Source organism: Phyllostomus discolor, chromosome 4 (assembly GCF_004126475.2).
Source record: "Phyllostomus discolor isolate MPI-MPIP mPhyDis1 chromosome 4, mPhyDis1.pri.v3, whole genome shotgun sequence".
Classification (NCBI taxonomy): Eukaryota; Metazoa; Chordata; class Mammalia; order Chiroptera; family Phyllostomidae; genus Phyllostomus; species Phyllostomus discolor.
The window spans coordinates 195,149,557-195,174,527 of record NC_040906.2 but is presented as its reverse complement, the minus strand read 5'-3'; the positions used below and the strand labels follow the sequence as shown (position 1 = coordinate 195,174,527).

The following is a 24,971-nucleotide window of genomic DNA, read 5'->3' as shown; positions in this document are numbered from 1 at the left end:
GCTTATCTAGTAAAACAAAGAGCTCATTTCTAGAATTCAATGACATCTATGACCTTGACAGAGTTGCCCCTCAAATGAAACCAACTTTTCCACCTGGACCTTTGCAATTTGTTATTTTCAATTACAAATCAAATAAATTTTTCTATTCAAAAGAAATCTAGGTCTCAAATGTTTCTGCGAACCTAAAAGTGTTCTAAAAAATAAAGTCTTATTTTAGAAATCCCCAAAACAATTCAAAAGAGCTATTAGATTTTTAATGGAGCCATTAAAGTGTTTTATATTTCTATAAATCAGTACTCATTAGATAGGTATGTCTTAATTTGTACAAAATAATGCATAGAATCATAGACTTATGTGAAGCTCAGAAGTCAATTACAACCACAACTCAAAGAGAAGAATGAAGTTCATAGCCGTATAGCTAAAAAATGGAAGATCATAGCTAAAATAGCCCACTTGGTTACCAGTGCAGGTGCCCACTGTTTTTTGGCATGCTTCCCCATCAAAAGCCATGACTAGAAACACAAAGATGAGACTCGAATATAGAGGCAGCATGGTTTTAGTGAATGGCAGGGTCTGTCACTGAGCTGGAGTAATGTGACAAGTGCTACTATCCTCGGAAGGAATCAGTGGCCCTAGAAAAGATGGTCTGGCAGGTGTTGAATAGTTATGTAATTGGTCTTCTAAAATATTTAGGAATAGAATAAAAACCTAGTGGGAAACTTGAGACAACCAGATGACTTGATAGGGACAGGACGAAATGAGCTCTTTAGCTCCATTTCTATTTTAGGGGTTTGTATGATGTTATGATTTTAATGATGAGAATTTCTATTGCTTTCCTTTCCTTTTTTTTTTTTTTTTTTTTTTTTGGAAAGAAGAAAGAAGAGGGCTGAGAGGCAAGTGTCCTAGCGTTCACATTAAGTACCTCTTGCTGTCAAATAAATGGAACTTCTGCTGAATAAGACCATGAGTGACCTTCTTCCTCGAGTAAGCGGATTGAAGGCATCTTTGCTCTGCCTCCTCACAGACCCCCGACAAAGTGCAGGCATCTCACTGCCATTCTGCCATGCAGGATGAATGAATTTTACACCTACCTTATTCTTGGTGTAGTGATAAGGCACCACTTTTTGGAACACCTTCGGCACTAGTTCCATTGTGTCGTTATTAACAATGTGGAGCATACAGACCGGAAGGGTAGTATATATTTTGGGAACCAAAATCATATCTTGATGAAACAAAAATATTTCTCTGTAATTACAAAAGCATGAACTTTTCCTTAACATGAACCATAAAGAAAGTCTGAAGTTAGGTTTGATGCTAAGAAATAAAAACATTAAGTTTAAAGTGCCAAATAACTACAAGGCACACCTATTTTTTTCCTTTAAAATTATGATCAACACATTATTTTGTCATGCAAATACAAACCCTTCAAGAAACCCAATTTTGTAAGTAATTTGTGACATTTACCTAATATGCTATTGCTAAGAAATTAAATGATTTCTTCCTATATTGAAAGCACATCAATTTTTATTACATTATGGCTACCATACTCATAAAGTTACAATAATTAACTTCAATTTTTTATAGTTTAAGAAAACATGTATAAACATTTCTATACTATCTCATCTATACATGGCAGATGTAGAAGACATGTTAACTAAGTTGTGAAAACAACCTAAAAGTTCATATATTTACTACTGTCATGAATACAATTCTACACATATGACTGATGACATTTAAGGGAAACATCATTTCCCAATATAGACAGCCTCACCTGAAGACTATGAACCAACTATTGGGTAGCTGGTCGGCATACGTTACGGTATAGTCAGCAAAAGCAATCTTGGTCTCTTCATCTTGATAGCATGGATAAGATTCAATGGACTTGCACTTGCTTTTAAACATTAGTCTAGAAATGTGAAAATACTTTAATGGCAATGAAAACACCAATGGCAAAAGCAACTTTCAAAAGATATTCTCACTACAAAGGAAGAAACTGGCAAAAATCAGCATAAAACATTGCAGTCCGTGGTTGACTGGACTGCGTCCCTGTCCAAAGCAGGGCTGTGGGGCTTGTGGCACGTGGCACCGAGGTAGGAAGACCACTTCAAGTCAACCATGGAAGATCTCTCCCAAAGGGGCCCAAGGTCATCTGAAGTTCTTAGTCAAGGGAGAACCCAACTGGTGATCAAGGGAGTAACGATGTTCATAGGTGGGAAATCAGTACCAAAGTTCAAGGTATTAAGGGTAGGAAAACTAGACGCAGGCAACGAAGCAGTAAAACTGGGTGGCAGCCATGAAAATTTTGGAGTTAACATTGATACTAGAAAGGAATGGATTTGGAATGACAGACTGAAAAACAAAGCACTAAGGCCTTGAATAAAGGAAGAGCACAGAATTTTCCTTTCACGTGATTTCTGCCATATGAGAGAAAGGTGCGTGTAACTGGTCATGGGCTGGAGCTTCTCCAGGTTTGCCCCCTGGAAGGTTGTGGCATATTCCAGAATATAATGAAAGTGATGTGAGGGGTTCTCTGGGTCCTATCCTTACCACTTCACCAGGAACCGGATCTAGCACCCGGAATCTAGGGTCCCTTATATAATGTCTCTTGTATGAGCTGGGTTCATGAAGTGGTTCCCTCTTAGATAGTAGTGTAGACAAAGCTCAGGGTGCTCTTGGCTTCTGGGTGGTTTAATTGTACTGTCAGTGGGATGTAAACCATGCGGATTCTCATGGAAGATAGCATTCATACGCTCTCCATGTGTCATGGCTTGGGCGGTCAGAGAAAATTGATAAATTTATTCTTGAAAGGGGTTTAAGCGTTATAGAGTAGTCACAAGTACAAAAACTGAGCACATACCCTGGTTTCCTTGGGACAGTCCTGGTTTGTGCTCATAGTCCTGGCACGATGCTAAAGAGTGCTCCCTCTGTTGTCTTTGAAAGTGTCCCACTTCAATGAGAGATGACCTGATCACCCTAACGAGGAACTAGAGTGTCCCGGTCTGGCGATGCAGAACCCCCTCGCCCATCCCGGGCACTGGCCCAGTCACGGCTCCTGCCACAATTTCTACCCTTTTTCCTATACCTCAGGGACTTCTAATGTCTATAGGACCATCAAAATCTTAATGCACCGTGTGGGATTTCTTGAATGACTCAGAGAGATATCCCGGGCAGACCTGACAGATTTTTTTTTAAGATTTTATTTTTTTTTAATTTTGATTTTTTAGAGAGGGAAGGGAGGAAGAAAGAGAGAGAGAGAGAAACATCAGTGTGTGGTTGCTGGGGGTCATGGCCTGCAACCCAGACATGTACCCTGACTGGGAATCGAACCTGCGACACTTTGGTTCGCAGCCCGCGCTCAATCCACTGAGCTACGCCAGCCAGGGGACCTGACAGATTTTGTTTTGATCTTGCATCCTACGACAGAAAGAAAGCCCCACTGATGACCTGGGCCTTGCCCAAAGAAGTCTTGGGGAAGTTCTGTCCCTTGTGATTTAAGACTGAAAGGCTGGGCTCCTGAACCTCAAAGTCCCCCATATAGCAGTATTAATATCAGCAACATTTATAGTAGTTAATGTTCAACATATAAAATTTAAAATAGTATTTGCTCATATGAAGCATTGTGCTAAGTACATTCCTGTGTTACCTTAATTTATCTTTTTTTTTTTTGAAGCTTTAGACTTTTTTGGTTGATCAGCGTTTTTAAAAATTTTTATATTTCATTGTTTAAACTATTATGGTTATTCCACTTTTTCCTTCTTTGCCTCCCTCCACTGAACCCGCCCCCCCACTTTCATAGTCAGTCCCCCCTCCATTGTCCATGTCTGTGGGTCCTTCATATATGTTCTTTGACTAATTCCTTTATTTTCTTTCAATCAATCCCTGGCTCCTGCCTCCCCTCTTACAGCTGTCAGTCTATTTCATTATCCTATGCCTCTGATTCTATTTTGTTCATTACTTTATGTGAGGTCTGTCCAGAAAAAGTCCAACCATTGTTACTATAATGAGAAGTTTTCATGACATTGATATAAACTGGCAGCCAAGGAGAATGGATTGGAGTGCGCATGTGTGAACAATGATGACTTCGCTGTACTAGTCAGTGGGAGAGGTAGATGCCATTGAGTGAGCGTGTGTACTGTGTGGCTGTTGCATTCAAAATGACTGAGTGAGTAGAGCAGTGAATCTGCATCAAATTTTGTGTTAAGCTTGAACATTCTCCAAGGAAACTATTCGATGATTCAGAAGGCTTTTGGGGACAATGCAATAACTGATCAGCAGGCTCATCCTGACAACAAGCATGCTCCTGCACCGTGTCTCATGAAATCTTTTGGCAAAACATCCAGTCACCCAGCTGACTCAGCCTCCCTACAGCCTAGATGTGGTGCCCTGAGACTTCTGGCTTTTCTCAAAACTAAAATCACCTTTGGAAAGGAAAATATTTCAGACCATCAATGAGATTCAGGAAAATATGACAGGGCAGCTGATGGTGATTCCAACAAAGGATTTTGCAGAGTGTTTTAAACAGCCAAAGAGATGCTGGGAGAGCTGTGCAAGGTCCCAAGGTGCCTACTTTGAAGAGGACTGAGGCGTCATTGTCCTCTGTACAGTGTGTCTTGTATCTTGTATCTTCAATAAATGTTTCTATTTTTCATATTGCATGGCTGGATGCTTTCTGGGCACACTATATATTTTATGTATATATTTCTCTTATTTTTGCTCAGATTTTCCTGTTGTGGACATGGTTTGTGGCTAGAATGCAGTTTTCCTGAGGTTCAACATACTTCTGATTTGTTCCATTTTCTAGAGTGTTGCCCTCCGGAGATTCCGACGGACAACCTTGTTTGCTGGAGTTCCTTCCCTGGCAGGTCCTCAACTCTAACTTGTGTCTCCTCAGCACCATAAGACTTTAAGAAATTCTCACAGGTTTCTGCTTAAAATTTTGGAGAAGTTCAATTGCAACAAGAAAAAGCAGAATGCACCATAACAGTCTTTCAGATAAACTATCATGGAAGGTCAGAAACAATAGTGTGTTTCTAGTTGCGGTGAGGAGGGGAGACTAATCCCTGGTAGCACTTGAACTGGAACTTGAAGGGCACCAAGATACCGCAATAATGAGTCAGATGGGGAAGGACAAGTGCCCTATGTTTTACCCCACAGATACTGTGGGACCTAGAAACGACCAAAATAAACAAACCACTGAAACAGAAAACAGACAGAGACAGGACAAACTGATGGTTGACAGATTGGGGGTTGGAGGGGTGGGTAAAAAGGGGGAAGGTATGAAGAAGTACCAATTAGTAGTTACAAAATAGCCATGGGGATGCCAAGTACAGCACAGGGAATATAATTAGTTGTGTTCTAATAACTACGTATGATGTCAGATGGGCACTAGACTTATATGGGGATCATTTCATAAATTATATGCATGTCCAATCACTATATGGTATACCTGAAACTAATATAATATTGTATGTCAACTATAATTGAAATTTTTTAAAGAAAAAAGAAATACCACTACATTACTTTACCTTAACAGAGAAACGGCGTATTGTTCCAAATTAACTTCCAGTACAGCCCAAACTCTTTGAATAGTGTCTGCGACACTGATATTTTCCTTTGTGTCTAAACATAACAATGAAAGTAATAATACAAAAGCTGTCAGGTGTCCAGAAAAGTATTTCGTTCAAAGCTCTCCTTTTACAGAAGAAGCTGAAACTCATCAGCTCAGGACTAGAGTCATGGGCTTAATGAGCAGCAAAATTACTTTTAAAATGTGAAGTTATGTCCCTCGAGTTGAAAGCTTTGCTCACCATTTTATACTTTTCTCTTTATTTTTAGGGTAAAAGTTATAAAGTGTTCTTTGATCTAATTGAAACACTCATTAGTGAGTTTATATCAGATCTTTTTATCACACCAAATATTCCTTATGAAAGTGCTTATGTCAGAAAAATTAATCCATCCACTTTTTCTCAAAAACAGTGGCTAATAGGATTATGGTAAAGTTCAATCTAAAGCCTAATCCAGAAATGGCTTAAGAGTAAATGATTTGGCAAGAAAAATGCAAATCCATGGTAAATGCTTCAAATTTAATGCAAGAAAGTGACATTTTTTTTTCTAATCATTCGATATGAATTTCTTCATAGGACTTACCAGTATCTGCAATTAATACCTTCACATATTTACTTGTGTATCATATGCTTACCACAACTAGAAAACAAGATTCATCAGATGAGACTCCTTGTCAGCTTTACTGATTTCTGTAAGGCCAGAATCAGAACAGTGCTGTGCATGCAAGAATTATTCAGTAGTTGTGTGCCGAGTGAAAGACATGCAAATACTAGCAAAACATTTTTGAGTTGCTCAAACTTTTGTCTCCATGAAGAGAGAAAAAAATCATTGTATGAATATAATGTCCGTAGCATATATGGGCAAGTAATAGTAGATTTTATCATATAGTCATTTTGATAAATGTATAATTATTTTTTCTAATAGAAAAAATATAAAAATCAAGCAAAAGTAATATTTGTTATCACAAAACCATGCAATGTAGTTAGGCTGTTTTACATTTGTCTATGTGTAGTTTCCACTGCTTAGGGAAACATTTTGATGACTCTCATTAATGTTTCAAATAGAGATGCTTCTTACAACAAAATATTCCAGTATACTCAAAGACTTCTACTAGACATAAAGCTTCTCCTAGGAACATGTAAACAAAAATTGGAGAATGGAAATAAGTAAATTTTTGCCTCTGCAGTGTTTTACTCTAGGCCGTTCAAATGTTTCACAAAATAGTTTGTTTTACATGCATAAGTTTATCTGCTTTAATAAATATACTAATCCACTTAAAATGCATGTTATGCCTTCTAAATGCACGTCACTGTGGACATACATGGAAGCCTCTTCATTCAATGTTTTCATTCCTTCATTTGTTCATTCGTTCATTCACTCATTCTTGCAGCAAGTATCTGCTCTGTGCCCACTCTGTGCCAGGCTCGGGTCTCAATTCTCAGAACAAGGGAGTGAGGGTCCTGACAACGCACCTTGACCTCAGGGAATTTCAATATTTACAGAAGTGACAATAACCAGCCTATCCATAAAGATGACTCAAATACTTTTCACTAATACACAAACAAATATTCGTTTCTATACAGGCAAGCTCACTTTATAAGTGACTGATAATTTATACCTGGTGTCCTGGCTTTCATAAGCGATCTGACATAAGCCCCTCTCCACATGGCTTGAATTTTAACTGCTGAAGCTGTTATTTCTTCTTCGTCACTCATTGGCACACAATATTTAACATCTACCCATTCTGCTGGAAAGAGAAAAACAAACTTTGTACTGAGTTCTATTTATAACCCCTCCCCCAGTTTTCAATGTCCTTCACTACTACAGCCCTCTGACATGTGGAAGGCTACAACCATGGATCTGTAGTTACGTTTAATACTGGGCTCTGGACGTGGCCCTGGTTTTTAGGAAGTCAGCATTCTGGAGAAGGCGACGCACTAAATGCTGACATCTCAGTGAACTACTATGGATTCTTCTGTGAAAGTAGCACGAGGTTTCTCTCAAAATTAAAAGAAAATGTTAAAATGGTAGAAATAGAGAAGAGGGAAGGACTATTGCTTGGATCAGAAGAACTTAACAGAATTCCTCAAATCATACTGTGCATCTTACTGAGTTTCATACTTTTTTTAAAAAGATTTTATTTATTTTTAGAGAGGGAAGGGAGGGAGAAAGAGAGAGAGAGAGAGAGAAACATGAATGTGCGGTTGCTGGGGGCTGTGCCCTGACTAGGAATCGAACCTGCGATACTTTGGTTCGCAGCCCGTTGCTCAATGCACTGAGCTACGCCAGCCAGGGTGAGTTTCATACTTTTTAAAGTCAGGAACAAATAAACCAGGGAAATGCTGGACGGAGGTGGGGTGGGGGGACGCACAGAAGAGCCTTGGCACCCTGGCTGTTGCCCAGAGCGCAGCTCGAACTCCACACCCGAAGGTGTGGACTGTTCTAACTACTCCACACACATTTTGAGTACACGTTTCTCACATTATTTCCCTTATATAAGCCCAGAAGTTCCTTCGTCAAATAAATATCTAGAACTAATCAGTACCTGAAGGAGTATCTTCCGAGGAGGAGGAATCCAGTACATCCAATTCCAAAGTCATAGCACGGAATGCAAATTTAAAGTTTGGAGGAGGTCTTGTTGTTTGAGTTTTTTTCATTAAACGCCATAAAGAAAGAAGAAAAACCTAAAACAATACATTAGTGTAGTTTTTTAAACCAAAAAAAATATTATTGCCTGGTTAGAGAGGCTCTAAAAAACAGATACTCTACAAATTGTAAAAATATATTTCTCAGTTGTATACACAATCTAAAAGGAGACTCTTCAATGTTCTCACATACCCAGTGAGAAACCAAAATAATTATTTGACAATTTTAAATTTTATTACATTTTATCACAATAACAATGTTTATCATGTATGCTCATTCAAAATATAACACTAAACTGGTTGAAAAGATACAGCATAAGATTAATAAACATGGTCCTTGAGCTTAAATAAATTAAATACAGTATTGCATTGATTCTAAGATGCCATCCACTGTAAGACACACTAATATTTCATGTGCTATAACAAAGTAGACTATTTAGAGGTTTTTTAATCACTTTCCTATCATCTATGAGTGTTTACTTCATATTGAAAAAGCTCTTCTAGATTTAGACACAATCTTTCATCATGTATCACACTTAAACATATATGAAAAATAAGCTACATAAATTGGTTAAATATTCCAGAAACGTATTCACATTCAAACTCTTACTTCTGCAAATCACTTTTTAAAAATACTTAATGTCTGTTTTTCTCATACAATTTGTTGTTCAGGTCGTCAAAGGCTTTGAAGATGCACCAGTGCCTAAAAAGTGTTCTACTTTTGACCCTGGGGATTTTCTCAAGCCACGACCCCCCATTCAGAGCACGCCGGTGCTGGCTCATTCTTGACCTTACCAAAGAGGACTGACTGATGGGAGGTTTCAGACTGCAACACAAATACATTCTCCTTCTGCTAATGTTTTTCCATGTTTCTTATTCTGAAATGCTGAGCGATTGCACTTACGCAGTCAAGCCACTGAGAAGAACAATGAAGCCCACACACTTTTCTGCTGGCTTACTCTCACCTGTGCACAGGGAATGGCGTGCGGGGTGGGTTACTGAGTCCCCGCATGCAGTTTGTGTGGCTTTTTGCCAGTCACACCTCTTTTTGTTTGTTTGAGCTCCGAGGGCATCATTTTGGTGTGTGTGAGGAAAATCCCTCTCCCTTCATGTTTTTTTGAGAGTCTCTATTATGCCATTTAATTCTCTTCCCCCAAAGACTAGGTGTTTGACAAACAGTACATATAAACACGTGTGTTTCTTTTAAAGAAGTGATGAAACAAACCCTTATGAACAAGTCTATGCATGCACGCACGGAGAGTTCTGGAGGTCGCCTGACAATTATAAGCAACAATTATAAGGAACTACCAATTACAAGATGCACTCTGATTTCACTCTGATGTTCAAGTGTGAAGAGAAATGTGCATTTTAGAACCGGTAAAGTACAGTGCCTTTCAAAGGCAAATGACTAACACAGCCCCTGCTCAGTTCCTATTTTCTGACAACTCCTCGCCCTTCCCCATATGTACACAGACAGACACCGAAAGGCACGTTTTTTCTCTCTGGGGCACATGCACGTTACCCCTCGCCTCTCCCCAGGCACAACACTAAAGGCATGATTCATGAAAATAGATGATTAGCTAGACTTCACAAAATCAAAGATGCCTGCTTTGTAAAAGAAAATGTCAAGAGAATGTCAAGACAACCAGAGAACAAGAGAAAATATTTTCAAAAGATACCTGTGATAAAGATCAATCATCCAAATTATACAAAGAACTCTTAGAGCTCAACAATAAAAAAAACAAACAACCTGATTTGAAAATGCACCAAAGAACTTAACATACACCTCACCCAAGACGACATACAGATGGTAAGGACACCTATGAAAAGATGCTCCACATCGTATGTCATTAGGGAAATGCAAATTAGAACAAGAATGAGATACCACTGCACACCTGTGAGAACAGCCCAAGTCTGGGGCACAGACAACACCTGCCTGAGGTGCCTGAGATGCTGCTGAGGGCACACAGCAACACAAGCCTTCTTTCATCGCTGGTGGGAATGAAAAAGGGTGCAGCCACTTTAAAAGAAAGTTTGATGGTTTCTTACAAAACAAAACATGCTCGTACTCTAGGATCCAGCAGTCATGCAAAGTGGTTAAACACTTATGCACACATGCCTAACACATGGATGTTTCTAGCCACTTTATTCATAACTGCCAAAACTTGAAAGCAAGTTTGGCAAGGTGTCCTTCAGCAGGTGAATGGGTGAACTGTGGCCCATCCAGACAACACAATATCATTCAGTGCTAAAAAAAAAAAAGAGCTATGAAAAGACATGGGGAAATCTTAAGGGTATATTACTAAGCAATAAAAAGTCAATTCGTAAAGGCTACATCCTGTGCGATTCCAGCTCTACGACATTATGGAAAAGGCAACGCTATGGAGACAGTGAAAAAGCTCACTAGTGGCCAGGAGCTGGGGTGAGGGAAGACTGAGTAGGTAAAGCACAGGGGATTTTTAGGGCAGTGAAACTCCTCCGTGTGCCACCATGATGACGGATACATGTCATTACACCTTTGTCTACATCTACAGGAGGGACCACACCAAGAATGATCCCTAACGTAAGCTATGGACACGGAGAGAGAGTGGGGTGCGAATGGTCAGTTCCCACAAATGTCCCGCTGTGCCGGGGAGCACACACAGCCTCTGCCGAAAGTGGGGGAGGCCGCACCTGAGTGGAAGCAGCGGGCGTGTGGGAAATCTCTCTTCTTCCCTCTCAGTTTTTCTGTGAACCCAGAACTGCACTAGAAAATAAAGTCTTTAGTAAAAAAAAATTAACCAGGCGCCATATAGTTTTATTTGCTACATCGGCAATGCCATTCCCGAGGGGACATTTCACAATGTCTGATGTCATTTTGTAGTTGTCCAAACAGGATGTGGCTGGCATCTTGAGGGTATAGGCCAGCCGTGCTGCTGTAGAGTCTGCAGGGCATGGGTCGGCCCCACAACAAAAACCATCAGGCCCAAAATTCCAATAGTGTCTGGGCTGAAAAACCCAGACCTAGACGGTACCACAAAGTCTTGCTGTTTCAATCCCTCAAGGGTTTCGGTGGAGCCAGGATTCTATGCAGCCCCAACAGAAGGCTTAACCGTGGGGAAGTTAATGCCCCAGAGAGCAACCGTCTGCAGTGGGAAAGGGCTGGTGGCTGTGTCTCAATCCTCCCATCTTCAAGCGGGACCCTTCTGAGGGATGCCCCCCAGTTTATCAGAGTCCCCTGGACAATTCGGCCCCAGCAGCCCACAACAGCAAACGCCACATCCTTTAACGCAGATTTCCGTCTTTCTCCTCTCATTCTGCCTGCCCCAGCATTTCTGGTTCCCAAAGCCACTTCCCCCTAAGTTGTCTCCATCCAGAATACTTCCCAGGCTCTGATTTGGGGGGTCGCTTTATGTAAGAAAGCATCCTAAGAACATCACAGAGGGCATGTGCTCACCTTGAAGTGCTGTGCGGTTAGCTCTTTGTTGTGCAAGGGCACGGGGTAGTGGGCTGCCTGCAGGTCCTTCATAGCTGCAGACAGTTTATCCTTGTCTTTGAAACTAGCAATCACATTTCCAACCCCCTTCAGAATCATTAGCGCCTGCTCCGTAAACCGGTAGCTCTCCTGTGAAGACAGAGCATCGCAGCCAGCCTCACTTTCACTTAATTAAATGTAATTAGGTTTACGAGAATGTAATATCTGTTAACATATGAAACTTCTATGACAGGGATGATTCACTAGTCATTCACGGAGAACTTCTTTCACCAAGGCAGTTTGCTCAGAGAAATAAAACAAGGAACTTGATTCCCGCTGTAGCAGGGACACATAGGAAGATGACCTACCTGGTACTGGGGGCCAGGGGAAATTTCTCCACGGTAGTAACATCCAGACTTACACTGAAGGATGTTTAAGGGTTATTCGGACAACACTGTGGGGTCCAAGGACAGATGGGCAGAGAAGAGCTCAGAAAAGGAGCAACGGAGGTTGAACAGACAGGAGAGTGAACTGGTTGGCTCCGCCCTGCTGTCAACTAGGAGGAAACAAGAACGGCAAGAGAAAGATAGTGATGTGGAAGACAGTAGAGAGGTTACACAAAAAGTTAAAAGTAGAGCTGCTGCATGATATTGCAATCCCACTTCCGGGTGTACATCCAAAGGAAATAAAAACAGGATATTATTAAAGAGGTATGTGCCTTCCATGTTCATTGCAGCATCATTCACAATAGCCCAGATATGGAAAGTAAGTGTCCCTTCGTGTATGGGGGGATGAAGAAGAGACCACACACACACACACACACACACACACGCGCGCGAAGAAAACCCTGTGACTGTGACAGCATGAACGGACCTTGAGGATATTGTACTGAGGGAAATAAGTCAGAGAAACACAAATACTGATTCATGGTATCACTTATATGTAGAATGTAAAAGAAGTCAAACTCCTAGAAACAGATGAAAGGTGGTTTCGAGGGGCTGGGAGAGGGGGAGTAGGCAGGGGTTGGTCAATGATACAAACTTCCGGCTGCAGGATGAGTAAGGTCTGAGGACCTGGCGTAAAACACGGTGACTGTGGATGACAGCACTGTACTGTGTCCCCGGGATTTTCTGAGGGGGTAGAACTTAAACGTTCTCGCCCCCAAATGGAAAGGTGTATATATGGGAGCCGATGGATGTGCTCATTAACTAGGTGGGGCTATCCTTTACAATGTAAATGCATATCAGATCACCAGGACATACACTTTAACTATCTTACAGTTTTATTTGTCCGTTACACCTCAATAAAACTGGGGCGGGGGAAGAATGCCAGAGTGCAATAAGTCTGTAGTTTGGAGCAAACAGGATTGAACCCTGAGGAGATGGCTTCTTGTCTTGACGGTGTGTGGTGGGGAGTGGGGGAGCTGCCCACAGCAGAGGATGCTTGGAGGCAGCCCGGAGAGTGCAGTTGGGGGAAAACGTTGTAACACCTAATTTTGGTCTTTTCCACATGGGCACCACAGCACGATCATTGTGCCATGCTTCCTGCAGACACTTTGAGGAGCGGCCCAGCAGGTGTCCCTGGACGGCACTGACTCCATGCTGGGGTGAGAAGCTGATGAAAACCAACACGCCACCGGACCGGCCTGCCACTGAACCACTGAATGCATTCCTGGCTCCGTTACCTTCCTCCGCCACACTCCCTCCGCCACACTCCCTAAAGCCTGGGGTGTTTCTCTGTGTGTGAAAAGAAACCCTGCTTGCAAATGTTGTCTGGCCAGCTGGCAGCACTGGGAGTGATCAGGTATGGCTCTGAGGAGCTGAGCCTCTGCTTTTGGACAGCCCTGCCTCCTTTGCTTCTTCATTAGAACCAAAGAATACCCTGCCTGCCTTAAGCCCCAATAATTTGTATAAGATGGGGGAGTGGATAACCCCAGGGAAAGATGAGTTCACAGACAAAATAACTAAGCACCTAGGAAGTTAAAGCACCTAATGAAACAAAGAAAGCAGATAACCCACGCTTTCGAAGGCAGTTTGTTTTTAGAGAGAGAGAAGACAAAATGAGAATTTAAAATTTCGTGGGGTAAATGTAATTAAGGGGATGAAGGGACATCGATTTTTAGGATGTCTATTTATAAGGTGGGCTTGCTGATCTTCCTCTGTGTCCACTGAGTAGGAGGGAGAGCCCTGGTGAGAGATGGTGCAGCAAAGATGGGAGGCAGCCATGGGGAGACCTGTGCACAGCCACGGGCCAGAAAGGCAGGAAGGAATGCATCACCCGAGCTTGTGTGGGCCATGACAATACAGCAAAAGGGAGCTGGTCTTATGCCACCTTCTTGCTACCCTGACCAAGAGGTTTACTGTCTGGCTGAGAAAATCCCATCTCATTAATAGGAAAATGTGCCAGGTGGAGATGGGTCAGCAGTGGGGAGAGATAAAGCAGTAGGAAGGCCCCGTGCAAACCTTCCCCCCAAATGTTCACACCACCATGTCTAGAGCAGGTGCTGCTTAGAGGGCATCTAGAACCAGGACAGGCGCTCAGGGGAGGTGGTGGCCCCATTTACCTCCTCTCTTCTTCCAGAAACTAAGGACAGGCCAAGAGGAGACAGAAGAGATGAAGAAGTGAAAGAACTTTCCATGGATGCTCTCCCTGCAAATCTCAGGAACACAACATTTCCAATTCTTTAGGCCAAGGAAAAGGTATTTTACCAAAATTTTAAACTGTGCTAAAAAGGACTGTGCCTATCCTTTATACCCCCAAATGACTACTGATACTATGGAATACACGTGACATGCTAACAGGTGTGAAAGAGGATTCAGTGGAGCAGAGGGGAAGGTAGTTTTGGGAGAAAAACTAAAGTTATTTTATGTGTATCCTGAAAGGTTTAGAGTGTTTATTGTACGTGTCACATTGGGGATTTCTTGTGGAATATATTTAAGAGTTTTAAAAGGTGAAAAAAGAGTGGACTAAGTTGAACACAAAATTAGAATATGATTGAGTTCAAATTATGTGAAAATAAGGCGCACACAAGAAGAGTCACCGTTGCCGAAATACTTACCGGCTCGAAGTTGGGCAGCACCACTTCTTCATCCCCAACGACAAAGGCCACCATGCCGCAGATGTGCAAGGAGTGCCCCACCGGGGCGTACACGGTGAGGAGCAGCAGGTGTCTCCTGGAGAGAGCGGACAGCGGGTGAGAACGAGGGTTTTCCGTGTCGGAGTCGTTGCCTCCGGGTGCTTCCCGATGGCAGCGTGTGCTCCAAGCCAACAGTGGTACACGATCAACTCGTGAACACTCGTGTGGAATAAAGACCTTTGCATTTTCACTGCACAGAACCACGAGGTATCATGGAATCTGCATCTCACTAGCAGTCAGACAAAGACAGTTACACTAAATGACAAATCTGCACCCCCTTGGAGACATCTCCCGTACACCACAGTCCCACTGTGAAACAGTCCTCTTGATTTTGCCCTAACAGCCATACTCCATGGTGGTGAAGGACTTTGCAGACCTCACGGTCTTTCTCTCACCAATACGTAATGTCACGCAGATTGTCTATGTCTCTCCTAGCCGGCTGCAGTGTCCTTGAGAGAACAGACATTCATTTGCTCTCCGTTAAGGACTAGCTGCAGCGTGTTCAGAACAGACGTGTTGACAGGGGAGGCCCAGTGGAGCAAAACGTGAGTATAAGGAGATTCTTCCTCAGTCCCCTACCCCCGGTTTTCTCCATGAAAGAGCACTCAGAAGGGGTGGTGATTTCTGAGCGAATCTCACCCCAGCAGAGCTTTCAGGGCAGAGGTGAGAAACACTGCAGTTTCAAAATGGATAACCATAAGAAATATTAGATGCTCGCCATGGATGATTTTAGCATTTGATTTTGTTGCTCATGCTTGTCTTTTGTATTATGAGCTATAGCCTGTCATGAATCTCATAGAATTAGCTTGATTGATCTTGGGAAATCCATAAAAAATATTTGTTCCATCTGAAATATGGGGTAATATATTAAATTTTGTTTATCAAAATCAAGAACATTTTTTGATTATGTGTATTTCTTTAAAATGGAAAATGTGATGCAATTAGCCAACTTTCCCTTAATCAAAAATAAAACTACAAGTACAATTAGAAACAAACCACAGATAAAACTATAGGTTGGCAGGAGAAAATGTTCTGTTTCACAATTTCTTTTAAATAAAATTATGGCTTTTGCTATGGAATATAATGAGATTTACAGGAAAATTAAATGGAATTTTCAATAAATGAATTTTAGGTAATGCTGCATGAACAAGTTTAAACTATACGTTTTCTTATGAAAGAAATGACCAAACTCTGATAAGTACGAATCTTACAAAAGGGGACTCACTGTACTGCATTTTTTTCCAATGTTTTCATTCTCGTGAGTCATAATGATAGACCTGTCCTTTATCAAATTACTTTAGGGAACAATTTCCAAGTTTCCATATTGTTAAATTATTTAGTCATTAACATCTTACAAGGCTTTAAAAAATCCTTAATATGAGAAAGATGAAGTCACTCCATACCCAACAGGCAGGCGAACCAGAGCTGCCTTGGTAGCGTAAGTGTGAATCTTCAGAACAATATCACGTGGCTTCAGAGACTTCCAAGAATATGTTTCAACTGTAAGTAGTCCAGGATCTATCGGGGGGCTGTCTTTTGTTAAAGCTGGGAAAAGTAAAAAATGTTAAACTTTTATTGTGAGAATATAGCTGGCCTTTACCTCACAGCATTAATAATAATAATATCAACATCAGGAAATAGAGATGCTATAAAATAGTCATAAAACATTATAAATTACTTTGGGTAGTTAATTATTGAAAATAATATTCAAGTGGGACCCGGATCTTCCTGTTCTATTTCCTCCTCAAATCAACCTCTCAGGTGAAGAAACCAGGAATGGGAAAGTTCGGAAAATGAGGATAGGCCATTGCAGTACACCATCGCTTTTATATTACCTCTGGCTGTAATTTCAATATATCTCTAAATGTAATTTAAAAAAAAAAGATGCCACATCTGAGAAAATAAGACATTTTCCTAAGATGGTGGCAAAGCAAGGTCAACATAGTTCATTACTTATCTAAGTTTTACTTTTGATTCTTAGCTTTGTGGGCAGAAAGAGCAAATAATTAACATAAAGTTAATTTTAATATTGAGTGTTTTCTCTTGAAATAAATAAACAATATTGATTATTCTTCATCCATAGCTGAGGGCAAAATACTTTCTAAATTAAAAATTATCGAGATAAAATTGACATAGAACATTGCATTAGTTTAAGGTAAACAACAAAATGATTTGATATGTGATATATTATGAAATGATTATCACAGTGAGTTCAGTTATATGCATTACCACACATGACTCTTTTTTATTGTTATGAGAACTTAAAATCTCTCTTAGCAACTTTCAAGGATACAACACAGTATTTTTAATTATAGTCACCATGTTGTACATTAGACCTCAAGGGCTCATGTTTTTACCCTATTTCCAGATAACACTCATGTTGAGCATATAAAGTCCCAACATGACTCAAAATAACTCTACGCACATAGAATTTAAATGTGGTAGGACGTGGTATGGCTTAGGAGCATCAGTTAGGCATAAATACTAAGCCTATGCCACTAAAGATTGTAAGTATACTGAACAAGTATTTATAGACCTCCTGCTACGTACTGGACATCATTCAAAGAAAGCATGCGGCTGTATTTTGGTTGAAAATCATAGCCTCTGCCCTCAAAGTTGACAAGACATTCAATATTGACAGCTCAAAAAATATTTATTGGACCTCTATAGTGCCAGAGACTATTAGAGTTAGAGATAAATGCTGTACGAAAACAGGCCAAATAAGGAATGTTTCATGCATTCATGTATGTGTGTGCAAGGGGCTGGTCTTAGGGAAGATCAGGGACAGGCGATCCACTAGAACAAGAGGGAGGGCTAGCTGGGGCTGGCGAGAGTCTGTTATGGGAAGATGAAGCGGGTCATTTCTGACTGTTCCCTGTGTCTGCAGGGAACACTGCAGCAAGGTCACCAGTTGAAAATGAGTGAGGATGAGAGTGGGTACTGGGCATCTGAAGAGGGAGATTTGAAGGTCTGGGGGAGTCATAGTAAGAATGACAGTGGGAGAATGAGTGAACTGGAGAAATGTCATCCGTGCTGAGAGGGTTTTTGTTGTTGTGTTGTGGTGGTGGTGGTGGTTGCTTTTTAGATCTGCAGTCCTCAGTTTAAAGTGGGGCTGGCTGATGATTATTTTCTGTGGTCACATTCAGCTGCTCTGATGCAACCATAGGTTTGGTGCAAAGTTCCATTGTAGAGCTCATTCAATCAATACTGCAATTTTGCAAGGAAAGTGAGAGGGCAGGGTTAGAACAATTGTGTTGAGGTATCTGTGAGAATACAGTTGCAATGGTGGGCCATGGAAAAGTATGCTGGGAATGAGAGAAATGAAGATGCGAGGAGAGTGACGGACAGAGAAGAAGTGGTAGGGTGGATGGATGGGGGCCCCAGAGAATTGTAGGAGTGAGAGTGACCTAGAGTCGAGGGGTGGTGGTGAGAGAGCTTGAAACTGGAAGGGTTGAGATGACACAGTTACTGGTGCTATGAGTTATGAAGTATAATCATGAAAGTAGGGACCAATGTGGGATAGAGAAAAGAGCTTCAGAATTGTCAAGTTAAAGAAGAAAGGATTTGTGCTCTTCGATAGGTTTTGAAAGACTCGGGGACGGTGGCTTGTGTAGGTGGAAAGACAAACAGAGTGACTGGGCATGCCAAAGAGGTGACCAGACGACTGCGGGCAGAGGTGTGGGTGGTACGAGTGAGCGCAAACCCTGACGCCTGAGGAGTAAGAGGATCACAGGAGACAGACGGGGTAAGTGTGACTCCCCTAGAGTCTGACAAGGAAATTAGTCACCTTCATCCAGAGCCTAAAAATCTCATTTAGTGTGTTTTCCCTGGACAGAATGAAAATGAGCTGGGCTGTAAGTCTGTAATTTCCCCAGAGCCCTCTCACCTCCGGATTCCCCCCAGCGCACCAATGCAGAAAAGCAAACCAGCAGTTCAATAGGCTTGAGACTATCCACAAATAGATAGTAGGGCACACGCTCATCTGAGAACTGCAAGAAATCAGAGCAACCACTGAGCTTCATATCCATCTACGAATGCTGTATTCCCCCACTTCTCATCATAATACAACACTTACCACGTACAGAGAACTTCCTGTGTCCCAGACTCCAAAATTAAGCCCTTTGCAGGTTTCATGATATGAAGACAATCATACTGAGTGCATGTTGGCTGGGTCTATAGGGCCTGCATGGGACTGGCCCCCACACCAGCAAGTGAAAGCCCATCTTTGTGAGTAAAGAAAAAGGATATTCTTGTCCCAGAAATAACAGAGAGGAGGAGCCTGGACCCCGGCCGAGTGATGCATGCTCAGACTATGGGTCCCTGACAGGCAGAGAGGCCATACAGTAACTTCTGCAGAGAGCGGAAGTGTCCAATGAGGATGTATTAAAGTATTTTACAGAGTGGTATGTGGAATAAGCCCTCCCTCCCTTCTTTCTAGAATAGCTTCAGAGATATACCCATTGCATGCTAATGCACCAGGCTGGATTTTTGTTTTAGAGATGGAAGAAAATACTGAGCAAGACCAAAACTCCCCTAAAAGGACAGCCAGCCAGGTAGGAGTTACCTGGACACGATCTCAACCTATTCCATATGGTACTTCCGATAGTCAGAATTATGGGTGAAGAAACTGAAACACAGGGAGGGTAAGGAGTTTTCCAATGGTCACAGAGCTTGCAAGCAGTAAAGCTGAGATTTAAAAGTAGGTCTTTCTTTCTACCAGACTCCAAGCCTGGGAGTCTCGATTGTTGTGCTGTTATTGCCTCTCAGATTCTCAGTGCTTCAATATAACTTTGACTGATGGTATATGGTAAGCGCGTTAAATGAATTTAACTGTCACTATACTTGCAAAGCTTTTCATATTATTTTACCACAATATTTAGATAAGCAGTTAAAATAGGAAAGAAAAATCTCTAGTAATACTGCGAAGAAATGGAACTTGTAATTTAATCAAATATGACAAGATTGCTAAAGAGGCCTGATGGAATATAACAATGTTTAAATGATTGCTTCCCCCAGCGTTTTGCAATACTATGCATTTGACACTCCATTTCTTTGTTTCCGTTCAGCTCCAACACGCTGACGATAGAGACGGTCGTTTCAAATCATCACTGTCTAACCCTGGGAAGGACCCTGGATTGGCTAGCCCCGCGTGCATGCCTCCGTGAGTTTTCAAAGCAGAGTTGTCATTTGCTGTCATTTTTCAGTTTGAGAATTTGGGGGAGGGCTGGCCCTGGAGACCATGTGAAAGGACTGACCTGGGGCCACACAAGGCACCTTCGAGAGCCCGTGGCCTCGCCCGCCCGGCACCGAGCACCAAGGGAACAACATCCGAGGTGCCTGGGAGAGGCCTCGGGCTCCACCACTGGCCCAGTTCAGCTGGCAGTGCTGTGGCCACTAAAGCCAGCAATCCTGGCCTCAGACCACAACCAAGCCTTCCTCTTAGGCCAATTAAAGGTCATTAAGTTTGGGTTCCAACAAACTCTGCAAAAAAGTTGTCATTTTCTCACATCACAGAGATGTGACATCAAGTGGGTGGGTAGGGGGATGGGCACCAGGAAGTGATCAGGCTGTCAGAATGTAGAGAAGTCAGTCTCCGGGCAGAAACAGGTCCTTCCCAGTGCGTGCAGCCAGGGAGCTTGACCCAGGCTTCATGGTCAGGGAAGGAGGTCGGACAAGGTGAAGGGCTTCCACGCTGTTCTGTAGGACTTGGAGGCATTAGTTAGATGAAGGCGTTAAGAATGAAGGGGAATGGACTCCAGGCGGAGGGAATAACGTGGGTGGAAAGAACAGAAGTGCTGGTGGAAAGTGTGCTCTGTTCTAGGAGCTGCACCTGCTTCCGTGGACACTTCACTGAAATCAAACACAGTGAGTTTGCCCGTGTGACTCTTCACTTACTTATAAGCCAACACTCTCTCCCTGTGAGTTTATATAACAATAAACCACTACAATCAGATGGATCACGCTTGTGGATGAGAAGTAGCAGGATTTTACTATTATCGGGATAAGAGGTGAGCATAAAACCTTAAGAATTTACCTTAAAATATAATTATGTTACAAGTTTAGAAACGCTTGGTAAATGTGAAGGTTTTTTTCTTTTACTAGCAGGATTCAGTCCAAGATTTAAGTATAAGAAGAGAAAGAGAATAAGGAATCATACCATACTTACCTTGAATTCTGTTTTTTGAAAGTTAATGCAATATGAACTTGGCTTGTGGAAAATACATATATTCCTGAAAAACATTATTTGTAACAGGTTATTGTCATTATATGCAGCAGACTATTATTACATGATAAATTTATTAGATTCAATTATATGCTATACAAGGTAAAGACAAGTGAAAGTTAAAAAATAATAACTTAGAGACAAGAAAAGCAGTTAACCTGGGCCTGAGGGATGGGGAAAATAAGGAGAGGTTGGTAAAAAGGTTCAAACTTTCAGTTCTAAGATAAATAAGGTTTGAAGATCTAATATGGAGCATGATGACTATAGTTGACAACTCTGAACTGTATAATTGAAACTTTCTAAGTGAGTAGAACTTAAATATTCTCATAAAAAAGTACATATGTGATAGATATATTAATTAACTCGATGGGGGGAGTCTTTTGTAATGTCTATGTATATTAATTCAAAACTATGTAGACTTTAAATATCATAAAATTTTATTTGTTGGTCATTCCTTAATAAATCTGGGGAAAATGACAATTGTATGGAATCAGTTGCCTGAAAGAGGAAAAGATAACCCCTGCTTCCATCATGATTAACAGAGACGTTTATGAAGGTGAGCTAGAGCTGGCCTAAGCTTTTTTATGTAAACAATCAACTCAGCCATTTTTCTCTCTAAAGGTTTTGTTTGATACTATATCAACTCCAGACTAATATTGGCTTGCCTACTTTAAACAATAGCTAAGAACTCATAGCTTATATAGCTGCCATGTTAAATGCACACACAAAAATATACACTCACTGAAAGCACACACAGAAGTCTTCAAAATCCAACCATATTTCTTTGGAAACAGTATTATTTATGGCTGTGAACTCCTCCTGCGATCTGTCCAGCGTTGCAGTGGTCACGCTAATCAGATCTCTTTCCAAACCCAGGCCCTCAGGGGCGAGGGCGGAGTCATTCACTACAAAGTCCATGAGCTCCTCTGTGCCTGGCAGAAAGCAACCATGTCAACACACCTGTGGTATTTAACGTCAGGTTACTAAGGCATGGGAAATCACAGAGGGGGGTTCGCATGTCAAGGTCTATTTTTGAGAAAACATTTACTGAGATAATTATTTACATGCAGGCCTCAAATTTGCATACAGAAATACATTTTCATAATCTCAAGATTATTTATAACGAGTCTTTATAAAATTCTCACTCAACTTTTGTAAATTTGTGCACACATTCTTTTTTTTTAAAGTATTTTATTTATATATTTTTAGAGAGTGAGGAAGGGAAGGAGAAAGAAAGGGAGAGAAACATCAGTGTGTGGTTGCCTCTTGCACACCCCCCACTGGGGACCTGGCCTGCAACCCAGCCATGTGCCTGGACTAGGAATCGAACCAGCAACCTTTCGCTTTGCAGGGCTGAGCTCAATCCACTGAGCTACACCAGCCAGGGCTGTGCACACCTTCTTTAGATATTATAAAGTTATAACACAGATTAGCTAGTTTATGTACTTAAAATCTGCTATAGATAAACATATTCATGTGAGAGGGATGGCTCGGACAACAGAGGGAGAAATGGAAGATCTATTACAGTTAATATATTTCAGTAAGTGACTACGTAATTGTTTCCTCATAGTCCATGATTCCATCATCTTATTTCATGATCATCAAGTAATTCCATAGAACTCTCATAGGCTGCTTGTACCTAAACCTGCTACCCATCACTTTTTGGGGGCTGGAGGTTTGGCCAAGTTTTCTTTCTTCAGGAACTAAAAATGTGCAATAGTTTTGGTGCTTTGATTACAGCGTGCACGCATTAAAGCACATGAACTTCACTCATGGGACTAATCAAATTGCCTTTTATTTTGACCTTAAACTTGAATTGAACCAGTGAGATTAGCTGATTTTTCTCTCCCAGAGCAGATTAGCCTTGTTACATCAGAGGGGACCCAGAGAGAGGTGCTGGGAGCCAGGAGTAGAGTTCAAGGCTGCCAAGAAGCAGAGGCCCCTTTCTGCTTTGATGTCTATGAAAACAATAGTCATGGGAAGATTATTAACTTACCTTTTCCTTGTATAATTTGTGAAGAAACGTTGCCCTGCAAATTGAAAGGGGGCACGTTAAGAAACCGTTCATAAATTTAACAAAACCTTACAGTTCTAAAGCACCACAGTTTTTAAAAGTTAATACAGTCTTTTAAACACTGAAGAAACAGATTTCTGAAAATACTAAAGCATACGGTATAACAGAGAATTTGTTTTTAACTTTAAAATTCAAAAGATGTGAATTAAATAATGTATTGGGGGTTTAAGTTTAATATTAAAATACAGAATATCTGGGTGTGTTAAATGATTGAATTTTATAATAAAAGTTAAATTAAAACAATAATACCTCTAAGTAGACATATAACTTGGTATGAATCACCTTCTTTTAAAAATACAGTTTGAATATAATAAGATTATGATTGGTAATTAATGGATAGAATTTAGGATGACTGGTTTCAAATTATAAAAATAATCACCCAAAATGTTAATGGGCAAATTAAGTCAAATTCACCTTTACAACTCTGTTTTCTCTAGAACACAATTAAAATAAGTATAACATTTAAAATGGTATAGATTTGTACCTATTGATGGTGGGTAATACCAGCAATACTGTGGATGATATAAAGCAGGTGGAGGTGATGATATAGTAGAGATGACTGAACCCTAAGTGCTAGTAAAAAGGGAGCCCAGGCAAACCTTAAGAACCCAGAAACAATTAGCAGGCATCTGAGAAGCAGAGACTGAGGTATGGCCTGAAAACCCAGGGGTGGGTTGGATGTCTACCTAAGGAACAGGTAAACCTACTTCTCTTTAATGCATTTAGCATCTATCATTCTTCTGCCTAAACAGCTGCTGGAAGTTGCTAGGAGAGGAGAAAGTGCATGAGACAACTCCAGGTCTGGGCTCACAGATGCGGTGGGCATCAGGAGAGTCTACAACACAGAGAGGAGAGGACTAAGGGAATGTCCACATGCTGAGTCTTGGGACTCTCGGCGACGCAGTGCTGATGGCTTCAGTGACACTGATGGAGAAGTTTGTGCTAATCCCTGCGACTCCGTTCCACCCCACTAGGGAGATCAGAGGGCCCGCAGCTGGAGAAAATGACCAGAGTCCAGGAAAAGCCTCAGGGGATCTGACATTTGAAGCTAATCTCGTCCCCGAATGAAGCTCACTCATTCATTCCCAATTATCCTGAATTAAAGCTACCAGTTCCTGAGGTCTATAAATGTTATACAGTGGCTTTCAACCAGTAGCTCTTTAATGTCGTAAATCTCTTAAATGTGTACATACAGCAAAGTGTCACCAGATAACTGAACAAATCTGGATGTATGAACATATAGATATATATGAGGCCTGTCCAAAAAGTATGCAGCCATGTCGTATGAAAAATAGAGACATTTAGTGAAGAATATACATGGAACATTGTACACGGGACAGTGATGCCTCAGTCCCCTTCCAAGTAGGCACCTTGGGACCTCACACAGTTCTCCCAGTCACCATCAGCCGCCCTGTCATATTTTTGTGAACCTCACGGACAGCCCAAAAACGCTTCCCTTTCAAAGGTGATTTTAATTTTGGGAAAAGCCAGAAGTCTCAGGGTGCCAAATCTGGGCTGCACAGGGCACTGAGTCACCTGGGTGATTTGAGGTTTCACCAAAAAAACCCCGCAGGAGACATAAAGCATGAGTGGGCGCATTATTGAGATGAAGCTTTCAATCACCAGTTGCCCACAGCTGTGGCAGTTTTCATTGTATTGCGTCTTCCAGCTGCCTGGGGTAGTATCCTGATTAACTGTTTGTCCTGGAGCGGCGTACTTGTGATGAACAACACCTACTTGAGGAAACCGGGTTCGCTGGTGGTGGTTTGAATGAAGTCATCAGCAACTGCAGCACCGTGTTCCTTCTGCTCTGGTAGCAGAAGCCACAGAATGACTTTTGCCACAACACGTTTCATGCCAATATCCTGCATCAA

At 41.4% G+C, this 24,971-nt stretch overlaps 1 protein-coding gene across 4 annotated transcripts in view; it reads right to left on the bottom strand.

Annotated features, from left to right (window-relative positions):
* The window catches only part of ADGB (androglobin), a 121,445-nt gene that overhangs the window by 34,684 nt on the left and 61,790 nt on the right, over positions 1-24,971 (bottom strand). For 2 of the 4 annotated variants that reach the window (XM_036024854.1, XM_036024856.1), the window contains exons 14-25: positions 23,020-23,053; positions 21,766-21,949; positions 20,967-21,030; positions 18,687-18,789; positions 16,204-16,345; positions 14,723-14,837; positions 11,647-11,814; positions 8,111-8,249; positions 7,184-7,312; positions 5,526-5,619; positions 1,772-1,906; positions 1,092-1,245 (exon numbers count right to left, since the gene is read on the bottom strand). In XM_036024854.1, the coding sequence (XP_035880747.1) occupies positions 1,092-1,245; positions 1,772-1,906; positions 5,526-5,619; positions 7,184-7,312; positions 8,111-8,249; positions 11,647-11,814; positions 14,723-14,837; positions 16,204-16,345; positions 18,687-18,789; positions 20,967-21,030; positions 21,766-21,949; positions 23,020-23,053 (1,461 nt within the window). The remainder of the gene's footprint in view (positions 1-1,091; positions 1,246-1,771; positions 1,907-5,525; positions 5,620-7,183; positions 7,313-8,110; positions 8,250-11,646; positions 11,815-14,722; positions 14,838-16,203; positions 16,346-18,686; positions 18,790-20,966; positions 21,031-21,765; positions 21,950-23,019; positions 23,054-24,971) is intronic. The other 2 variants (XM_036024855.1, XM_036024857.1) reach the window with 1 other exon arrangement.